The sequence below is a fragment of the Lolium rigidum genome, chromosome 3, assembly GCF_022539505.1.
Source record: "Lolium rigidum isolate FL_2022 chromosome 3, APGP_CSIRO_Lrig_0.1, whole genome shotgun sequence".
Taxonomy (NCBI): Eukaryota; Viridiplantae; Streptophyta; class Magnoliopsida; order Poales; family Poaceae; genus Lolium; species Lolium rigidum.
Window position 1 is genome coordinate 373,317,305 of NC_061510.1, and position 9,860 is coordinate 373,327,164.

Genomic DNA, 9,860 nt, shown 5'->3' on the forward strand with positions numbered 1-9,860 from the left:
ACATTTATATACTAACTAAATAAAAGGCGAAAATGACAGAATTCCGAGCGAGAGATATTTCCTGGTTTTGCTCTCTATAAAATAAAGAAAATTAAATCCCAAAACCTGAAGAGGCCCCCAAAAAAATATCAGAGAAAGACAACTCGCGATGCACAGATAAGGCTAGTGCAGTGCGGTGCCACTCGCCAGAGTTAGCCATGGCTTTCGGCGCTCCAACTGCCGCCGCTCCTCATGGTCACGCCACTGTGGCTCCTCCGACGAGCTCATCATGGAAGCACGCCACCACCTTATTCAGCTCGTCCAAGCTAAGTGGCGGCATCAGTGGCCAGAGGGCACGGCTAGCGACCGCAGTGCACGCACTGGCTCCGGCGACGTCGGTGCCGGCGCCCTTCCCTCCTCCGAACGCGGAGTACCTGGCCGCCGAGTTCTCCGGCCACGGCGTCACCTTCGAGGCCGTGGGCGACAGCTGCGTCGTGAAGATGCTGGTGCGGAACGGCAGCGCGGCGCACCTGCTGCTGCCGAGCGGCCTCGTCACGTCCTACAAGCCGGCCATGTGGCACGGCGCCTCCATGGAGGTGCTCCACACCACCGTCGGCGAGGGGCCCGGCGGGATGCCCGTCATCCGGGGCGGCGTCTCCGTGGACCTCCGGTGCGCGCGCGGCGTCAGCGGGGACGCGCCGCCGTCGACGTGGTCGCCGGGCGGGGCGTGGTCGCTCCGCGACGTCAGGGGAGGACCCACGGGCTCCATCCAGGTGGAGCTCGTGTCCGTGGAGCCGCCTGGGAACGGCGCGGCGGAGGCGAGGTGCGTGGTGACGCTGAGCCCGGACGCGCTGGCGTCGGAGCTCACGGTGACGAACGCCGCGTCGTCCTCGTCGGCCGTGGCGCTGTCGGGCGCCGTGTCGAACCACCTCCGCGTGAGCACGCCGGACGCCACCTACGCCGTGGGGCTGCAGGGCTCGGACTACCGCAGCAGGGAGCCCATCCTGTCGGAGTTCAGCATCCTGCTCCGGGACAGCGCGCGGCTCCAGCAGCCGCACTGGGCCAAGAGGATCGAAATGTTCCTCTCCGGCGAAGGCGCGGCAGCGGTGGCGCAGGAACCGGACGGCGAGGAGGACGATGACTTCAAGCACCTGACGGCCGAGATGTGCCGGATTTACAGCCACGCGCCAAGAGATTTCACCGTCATCGACAGGGTACGTAAGACCACAATTCTTGCAAAGTTGCAAGATTCAAACACCAATTGAAGGCAAGAATTCAAACTGAATTCTTGTGGAATATTTGTATGCAGGGCAGGAGGAACTCGGTGTGCTTGAGCAGGAGAGGGTTCGAGGAGCTGTACGTCTTCAGCCCAGGATCCAAGCACGAGTGGTACGGGAAGTACGCCTACGTGTGCGTCGGGCCTGCGATGCTCAAGCCTGTGGTGCTGGCGCCAGGAGCTACATGGCAAGGGGCTCAGTGCATTCGCAACCCAAACCTGTAAACGTAGGCTGCTGCTGGAACATGATGATGATGACCCTGTTTAGATTTGTCATACCAACGTCTGTACATATATATTGCCAGTGAGCAGCAAAATACATATGAAACAGGGAAATAATAGGGCCGCAAGTCAGAGATAATAAAGTGCTCAAGAGCAAAATCATAGCAGAAATGTTGCAATAACGCTTGGTAGCCATCAAGATAAAAGTAATTGGATACCAGGTTACAACATCCGAAACTGTGACGTTGTTTACAGCGAAGATACAACAACAGAACATGTCATAACTACAAGCATTTCCATCGTCTCCAGACAGTACCCTTCTCTCCAGCATATACAATACCAAAATAAGGCACACCTGATGAGCAATTTCAGATGAAGGAAGTAGCCACAATGTGTGTAAGTCACTCGTAACGCCTCCTTTCAAATTGGAAAGATGTAATCATTTGGTATACTATGCTGCAAACTTCTGAGAACATCATGTTGAAGAGCCCGCGAACGTCTGGGCCAATTGGTGGAACCATTTGCCTCTTCAACACTGTCGAGCAAACATTAATCAATCAATTATTAGGAGAGGAAGACAAGTATCGCGTTAACATACCAAGAAAAATCCAGACATGAGCATGCGATGATTGATTACTAATGTACTTCCGTTTCAAAAAGAATTACTAATATACTTAATTCCAGTTGTGAGCTATTAGATTTGATGGGCGTGGTAATGAGATGTCATGTGAGTGTTTCTTAGTAGCTCGTGTTCGGTAACTTCCCGTGGGCAGTGGGCGGAAAATATACCATGTATGTTGGTGTACAATCATGATTAGTCCATATGTCTCTAGATATATGCTTAATTCTAACTGTGGGCGGCTTGGTCTGCTGGCCTTCGCCTTTGCTTATTTATTGCTGCGGATGGCAGGATCGCCTTTTGGCACTCCTACACTACCCACATTCCATACAACAACAACAACATCAAAAGGCGATCCTACACCACCCACATTCCATATGTAGGTATAAAGATCTGAAATTTGCTACAGTGCGTTATTTTGAAGGATAAAAGAGGAAAGTTTGCACTGAAAGTAATCTATTAATTTGTAGAATTACTGCTTGCTTAGAACACGTCTATACATATTTACATTTATACATGAAGAAGAGCTTTATTCGGCATTTTGTTTGGGAAGGTAAACTAAGATTTCTAGAGATTGACAATGATTGGTAGTACGCCTCTTACCAATTTAGGAGAACCTCTCATTGAAGATTCCTGCAAGTTGGGCAAAACCATTTCCCTTTGAATCTCGTTTCGGGTGTCAGACCAACACACGAGTAGTGGAACCATTCACCTCCTTCACACTGTTGGGCAAATATTAAATGTTAGCATTCAGCAGAGATGGATGACGTTTCATATGAAAAAGCCAAAACGCATTATCAATTCATCATAACATATCAAACATTGCCACTTACGACGTGATATCACAAGACACTACTGCATAAAATTACAACTGTGCCCTTTATCTAATGCTTTTCTTTGGTAATTGTCATTTCTAGCATGGTGCATTGCACATGATCACAAGGACTGATGCATCAATCCTCATCTACGACCAAATTGTTAACAGAATGTTTCTCTAAGTTCAATCTTGGATGGTTGTGTAAGTTCCCTTGTCTTTTTACGAAGATAATTCATTATTCCGTGTCTTCCCATGGGAGGGAGTATCCAGTGCATCATCACTACCATGCAAACATAACACGTAGACAGTCATATACTGATACGATTAAAGGAGAGGATGCACCGGATAGGTTTCAGTGTCAGTTTTGAGGATTGCGGTACATGGTTCCAGAACATTTAGGACCAGGGGGGAGGGGGGCTGTATTTCAATCAATATTCTATCTATATATTTATTTTGGCCACGAGGGGGGATATTGGTGATAATGAATAAAACTAATAACTAACAGAACAGGGAAGAATTTGCACTGAAAACCAATATTTATTTGTCGCCGCGGGAGATATTGACAGTAATCAATGAACTAATATAACAGGATACCGGAAGTACTAAAGATTTGGAAACCATAACAGTATATATATTAATTAATAAATGAAGCAATTTGGATATATATATACTATCCAAAGGACTGGCTTCTACATTACGACCGTAAATTCTATGAAGGACTACCCTTAAACTGCACCTGTGGTATTCAGTGAAAAATCTAACGCATTGACCACTAATTCCATTCAACAGTTGGTGTATACTTTATAAAATACAAAACCAACTTGTAATTGACATGTTATACAACATCTGGAAATTCCGAACAGTGCTAGAGTACGCAAGCAAGCGCATACATAGTAGAACCCGATGTTATATCCTAGTAACAAGAGTAAAGCAGTGTGCACATAATCCTCGTTCTGGATAACAACAGGTAGAAAAAACTACAAGCATGGGATGGCCAATCACCAGTCAATCACAACATCATTGTTCAAAAAAGCAACAGAATATGTTTAGAAAGCTTTAAAGCTTTTATTAGGCCTGATAAATGTAAAAACTAGTAATTCAGGACACAGAAGCTAAACTCCTCCAAATAAGTCACATGATAAGTATCATTACATATAGCACCATAGAGACTTACATTCTCATTGTCACAAGCAATCATATCACCATATGAAACCTGAAATATCAACAGCAAAACTTTGAGAAGATATGTTCAATGTAGATATTGATGCAAAACAAGAATTTCCAAGAATATTAACATGTATAAGCTTCAAGCTTACCTGGTGGCATATACAGTATGTCGGTTCATTTGGATCAATCATTTGCTCCACATCCATAGATACAGCTGCTTTCTTGCTGCTGCCTGGAGGGGGCATTAAGTCGAAGTCCATACCCCTTTCCCTCTCCCATTCCCTCTCTCTGAACTTCTTTGCTTGGGGAGTACTGAAACCATGCCTCCGTTTTTCTTCTCTGCCACCCATTGGCATTGGAGGAAGGATATGCGGTTCATCTGGAGGTATTTTTCCTTCTACAAGTGAGAGAGAATCACGGAACAAACATTCAATCAATATTCTGTTTGACGAAGGATTGAGGATGGCATTCAATATTTGTTTCATGATGATATTCCCAAATAATAAGTAGATCTTCCATGAATTGATTATACCTTGCTTTAAATCTTCACCAAATTGGCCTAGGTCTTCATCGAGACGCTTGACATGGCTTTCTATCTGTACAATAACATAGCGATTAAACATGAAATGAAATGTACATCTGAACTACTTAAACGCTTCCTATTGTGAAAGGAGAGCACATATCCACAATTCCTCAAGCTACACGACTGTTTAGACGGGGAAAAACAAGGAAGCAGAACCAGGTCATAAGCTTGGCGTGCGAGCAAAACTTTCTCGGTGCAGAGACTCAGCGCATTGTCCTGACTATTTTCAATATCCTTCTTCACCCTATCCGAGGCAGCGTCATCATCATCCACCATGTTCGGCCTCAAGAGGTACTTAATCTGCCTTTTTGTCTGACCCAAAATGCCTGCATCAAAACAACATAATATACAGAATTATAAAACGAACCTGAGAAACAACATTGACCAGAACACCATCATAGTAAACAGCTATCAACAAATAGAACAGATGTCCTACCCGTGGGCTAGTCCCCGACCACTTCTATTTGACGAAGTATTACAGATCAGTATCAACGATTAAAATTAACTACATGACAAGGAAACAGGATGGAATGGGAAATTCATTCATTCTCGCAATGCTTTTATTAGCAGATTCTCAAAATGAAAATTCCAAAGGAAAAAAATAAATCATCACCATCGGCCCTCTCGTCGAGCTCGTGCATGGTGGAGAGAATCCTCTGTAGGTCACCGGCTAGGGTGCTCGAATCTGCGGAACAAAACGAAGCCAGTAAGATCAAAAGGTCTACGGGCTCCATCGAACGAGAAGAAAGGAAAAGAAAATCGAATCCAGCAATCTCACACTCCAAGTAGTCATCCACGTACACGCCGGTGCGAGCGATCGCCATGCCGAACGATGGGGTGAGGGATTCAGTGGCGCGGGCGCTGGATTCGATTCTGTGATTTGGGATTTAGGGTTTCGGGGTCAGAGGTGGGGAATCCAGCTAAATTAGATAAATTTCCTCACATGGGTGATTATGACGTCATTAATGCGGCTGGGATGGGCCGCTGGGCTTTTCTAGGTATGTGAGACATCAATTGTAATGGAACCGGTCTTAGGTTTCGAAGGAACCAGTTTATTATAATTTCCCTCCTACACATGTACTACATGTCTTTTTTTTTATCAAGACCTAGACATGTACATGTCTATTCTATTTTCTTCCTCTAAAAGAGTCTATTCTGAATTTCAAGTGTTTAGGCTTCACAATATGCATGCTGTTCGTTTCAACGCAAATATTAATCTGCTCAGATCAAAAGATTTTACTAAAAAACATATAATTGAATGGTTCACCCAATAGATCATGGGCGGGGCTATATCCCGATGTTTTTATTGAAGAGAAGAAAAAACTGTTGAAACTTTGGGTGATTCTATCAATGAATCACAAGAGTGGCTACGAAATTCTCCCAAATTACTTTACATGCTTTTACGGTACCAATGTGATAGACTAGTTCTTCCCTCTTTTTTTTCTTCTTCTAAGCGCAACTTCCTATTATCGAGGTGCTCAAAGCTTAGCCCCCTAATTCTCCTCATATTATTTTTCATCTCTTTTTCTTTTATATATATAAACAATATTTCAAATATTTGAAAGTCATATTTCAAATTTCAAAACTTAAAGAAGGTAGCCACCAAACATAATTCAAGCGTACCATAATACCATAATAGTTTAGAGACATTCAAAAAACTACATCGTGTGAGGATGTTGTCATATATGCTCCATTAGATCATCTCAAGGCGTCGCTCGACTATGCATCTCAAGAAATGCCTCAAATCAATTTGGAAGACTCTCAAGTCCGACAGTTGGCCAACACTATGAACATCAAATCTTCATATTGATTATGCTCACTCTTCATCTTCATCTTAATCACACAAAGCCATCATGATCTTTCAAGGTTTCTTGCTTCCAAAATCTTGTCAGATCACAAGCAATTACAAAGAGAGCTTGGAGCCTTGCTCTAGATGCTCGGTTTGTACCCTTCCTCACATATTCTTGTGCAGTCGCAAAGAAAGAGCTCATTCACATTTTGTGTATGTGTGATTGTCTACACAAATTTTGCCTTTTGGGATAGATACCATTGTCAAGGTAATGCCACATGGTATAGTGGTGACCATTGACATCAAAATTCATCGATAGGCAAGTGGACCGTGTTCTTTAGCTAGTCCTGTGAATCTTAGAGATTTCTCAAGCACAATAATGTTATTCTGACACACAAACAAGCCAAAACAAAAGTGCCCCATCTACAAAACATGTGATGCAATAGCTTCAAGGACCATGGTTGAGTTTTGGACATGTTGCAGATTATTGTTCATGTCATGTTGTAGGACAACTCTTTCACTATGTAGTTGAGCATTCTCGAAAACTCTTGTTCCTCTCGGATTGTCATCAATGTCTTGTTCATTTTTTTCCTTCAAGTATTCCCTTCTGAAACACTTCATTTTTTGTCTCCTTCCTTCAAAATATTGATGATGGTGCTCTCACTAATCAACACAATATATATTATCATTAGGGACGCTATTCTTATTTTCTCAACATATTAAAACTAAGTACTCCACATGCATCATTTTCTTTAATTCTAGTGCAACCGGTGGGGGCTGTCTTTTTGAGGGAATTGGCCAATTTATAAGAAAAACTTGGCGAACACTGACACAAGCATCATTTTTTGCATGAAGGACGGATCGTGTGCAGGCTCACCATCCCTTATATGCAAAGTAGTTGATGAAGAGCTGAGGCTAAATTGCTCGAGCGTTTAAACATGAGAAAAACATGTACATATGAACTACTTAAACGCTTTTTCAGCCCGAGTCGGTTACTCGATGCCTTGAAATAGAACCATACATAAGTTTAAGGACGGTTTCCTGATAATTAACCATCCAACTCCTTTCTTCCTAATTAATAAAAGGGGCAAAAAACTGAGCCATGATGCCTCGACAAGTGCCGGGCGTTGTCTGCTTCAGCTTGTGTCATCTTTGGACATCCATTCCTCAGACTACTCATAGTGAGAGTAACATAGCTAGTAACATCACACATCTCAAGGCATTTTGGTGACGTGGCATGACAATAAATGAAGAAAGAAAGGGAGGTGGTAACTAGCTATGTTACCATAACATCACACTTCTCAAGATAAGATGAGTCTACAATCTAATAAATATAACATTCATGATACCACATATAAGTAACTATTCACTATGGAGGTAGTAACATAGATTAGTAACATGGTGCATGTTACTACTCTATGTTACTCTCCACTATGACTAGTCTCAGTTCTCCTACATTTTAGACTGCTCATATTGGGAGTAACATAGGTGGTAACATCACACATCCCAAAATATTTTAGTGACATGGCATGACAATAATTGAAAAAAAAGAGTAAGGTGGTAACTAGCTATGTTACCACAACATCACACGTTTCAAGACAATATGAGTCTACAACATAATAAATGACATAATGCATGATACCAGATCTAAGTTACTACCTTAACATGACATATGTTACTAGTATAAGTTATTTCTCACTATGAGCAGCCTTAGGAAAAAGACTTAGTGCTCGTCAACATGCGTAATGCAAGGAAGAAAGTTACATATATATGAATCCAAACACGAATAGGAGAAGAGCATAATAAACCGGTGCAAACTGAAGAAAAACGGAGAAGAAAATAATAATTCAAACTGGTGACGACAATCACAACAGAGTCCACACCGAGAGAGAACCACACGATCCATGAATACATCAACCGAACGATTATGAAATCAAGTGCTAAGCTTCAATAAAACACACTCCATCGTCCACTAGCTAATTGAATTTGACCTCGCGTCCGGTCAAGGTCAGACGGCGCCGCCGTTGCAGCGCAGGACCTGTGCGTTGACCCACCCGCCGGCGTCGCTGGCGAGGAAGCCGACGAGCGGCGCGATGTCCTCTGGCATCCCGAGCCGCCCCAGCGGCGTCCCGGCTATGTACCGCTCCGCCTCCTCCTCAGTCTTGCCGTCGTAGAACATGGGCGTGGCCGTGGACCCGGGCGCCACCGCGTTGGCGGTGATCCCGGTCCCGCGCAGCTCGCGCGCCAGGATCCTCGTCATGGTCTCCACCGCCGCCTTGCTCGCCGCGTACGCCGCGTACCAGGGGCGCAGGGACCCGACCACCGACGACGAGAAGGTCACGATGCGTCCGCGCCCGTCGCGCGCCAGCCGGTTCGCCGCCTCGCGGAGGCACAGGAACGTGCCCCGCGCGTTGGCGCCGAACATGGCGTCGTAGGACGCCTCGCTAGTCTCCGCCAGCGTCGGGTACGAGGCGTCCAGCACGGCGGCCGCCGTCACCAGGATGTGGAGCTCCCCGCCGAACGCCGCGACCGCCGCGTCGAAGAGGGCGTGAACCTGCGCCGCGTCCGACACGTCGGTCTCCACCGCGATGGCGCGCGGGGGACCGTCGGCGCCGTGGGCGGCGTTGATGTCGGTCACGAGCTTCTGCGCCGGCGCCGGGTCGCCGACGTAGGCGACCGCCACGCGCGCGCCGAGGGACGCGAGGTGCTTGGATACGGCCGAGCCGATCCCGCCGGCGCCGCCCGTCACGATGGCCACGCGGCCGTGGAGCATCATCGACGCTGTCACGCTCGCGACGGCGCCCTTACCGCTGGACTCGGCCATTGCCTGCTCAGACAACCTGCAGAATACATTGTTACTCTACCTCGGATTAATTGCCTAGCTAGCAAGATGTATGTGCATCTCTGAAGCAATTAAGCTGAGCTGTGCTCTATCGTACTCCAAGAAGCCATCCTTCAGAAAACGGTGATACTACTCGGCTTTTAACGAAATGCAAGACATCTTTCAACATTCAACTCATCGAGAGCTGGCCTTGTGACTTACGGATGGTTCACCATGAAGCAAACCGAATAAAGCTTCCATCTCATGTAAAAGAGAAGAAGAAACAGGCGTACCTCCTCTCCGATACACTGGATCGGCGCCGGAGAAGGGACGTGTCGGACGTCGTGACGCCGGGGAGGCAGAGGGAAGAAGAGAGGGATCGAATAGCCCGTGGAGTCTGAAAAGAGAGCGTTGAGCACTCGAGCTAGCCGCAGGGAGGCAGTTGTTTGCGTACGAAATGCCTAAGACAACCAACGTGGTCTGCAGATTCGAGCTGGGAGCGTGCACCGCATGTAAATAAAGATAAACCGCTGACTGGCCCTACTGATCCGATCCAGCATGGAAGTGACCTATACTGTCTGACCAAA

At 46.0% G+C, this 9,860-nt stretch overlaps 3 protein-coding genes across 4 annotated transcripts; 1 reads left to right on the forward strand and 2 right to left on the reverse strand.

Moving 5' to 3' along the window:
- The first annotated feature begins 114 nt into the window (after positions 1 to 114).
- LOC124704306 (protein NDH-DEPENDENT CYCLIC ELECTRON FLOW 5-like) lies at positions 115 to 1,616 on the forward strand. The gene is made up of 2 exons (XM_047236553.1): positions 115 to 1,193; positions 1,289 to 1,616. Exons 1-2 carry the CDS (start codon positions 198 to 200, stop codon positions 1,478 to 1,480), a joined length of 1,188 nt encoding a protein of 395 aa, XP_047092509.1. The 5' UTR covers positions 115 to 197; the 3' UTR covers positions 1,481 to 1,616.
- Positions 1,617 to 1,649: 33 nt separating this feature from the next.
- On the reverse strand, positions 1,650 to 5,610 carry LOC124704307 (PHD finger protein ING2-like). Of its 2 annotated transcripts, XM_047236556.1 has the most exons (8): positions 5,442 to 5,606; positions 5,277 to 5,348; positions 4,820 to 4,989; positions 4,613 to 4,676; positions 4,230 to 4,477; positions 4,088 to 4,126; positions 2,700 to 2,818; positions 1,650 to 2,012 (listed from the first exon to the last, which is right to left on the reverse strand). In XM_047236556.1, exons 1-7 carry the CDS (start codon positions 5,485 to 5,487, stop codon positions 2,717 to 2,719), a joined length of 741 nt encoding a protein of 246 aa, XP_047092512.1. In that variant the 5' UTR covers positions 5,488 to 5,606; the 3' UTR covers positions 1,650 to 2,012; positions 2,700 to 2,716. The 2 variants fall into 2 exon arrangements, with proteins under 2 accessions (XP_047092512.1, XP_047092510.1); XM_047236554.1 differs by having other exon boundaries at positions 5,277 to 5,610.
- Positions 5,611 to 8,460: 2,850 nt separating this feature from the next.
- On the reverse strand, positions 8,461 to 9,276 carry LOC124697458 (NADPH-dependent aldehyde reductase-like protein, chloroplastic). Its single transcript, XM_047230045.1, has one exon. It carries the CDS (start codon positions 9,274 to 9,276, stop codon positions 8,461 to 8,463), a length of 816 nt encoding a protein of 271 aa, XP_047086001.1.
- Positions 9,277 to 9,860: the final 584 nt, after the last annotated feature.

Excerpts from the sequence above, each read along its gene's own strand:
- LOC124704306 (XM_047236553.1), top strand. The coding sequence starts at position 198 with ATGGCTTTCGGCGCTCCAACTGCCGCCGCTCCTCATGGTCACGCCACT. Across the intron at positions 1,194-1,288 it reads ATTTCACCGTCATCGACAGG|GGCAGGAGGAACTCGGTGTG; the intron begins GTACGTAAGACC and ends ATTTGTATGCAG.
- LOC124704307 (XM_047236554.1), bottom strand. The coding sequence starts at position 5,487 with ATGGCGATCGCTCGCACCGGCGTGTACGTGGATGACTACTTGGAGTGT. Across the intron at positions 4,677-4,819 it reads CACGCCAAGCTTATGACCTG|ATAGAAAGCCATGTCAAGCG; the intron begins GTTCTGCTTCCT and ends GTTATTGTACAG. Across the intron at positions 4,478-4,612 it reads TGGTGAAGATTTAAAGCAAG|AAGGAAAAATACCTCCAGAT; the intron begins GTATAATCAATT and ends TCTCACTTGTAG.
- LOC124697458 (XM_047230045.1), bottom strand. The coding sequence starts at position 9,276 with ATGGCCGAGTCCAGCGGTAAGGGCGCCGTCGCGAGCGTGACAGCGTCG.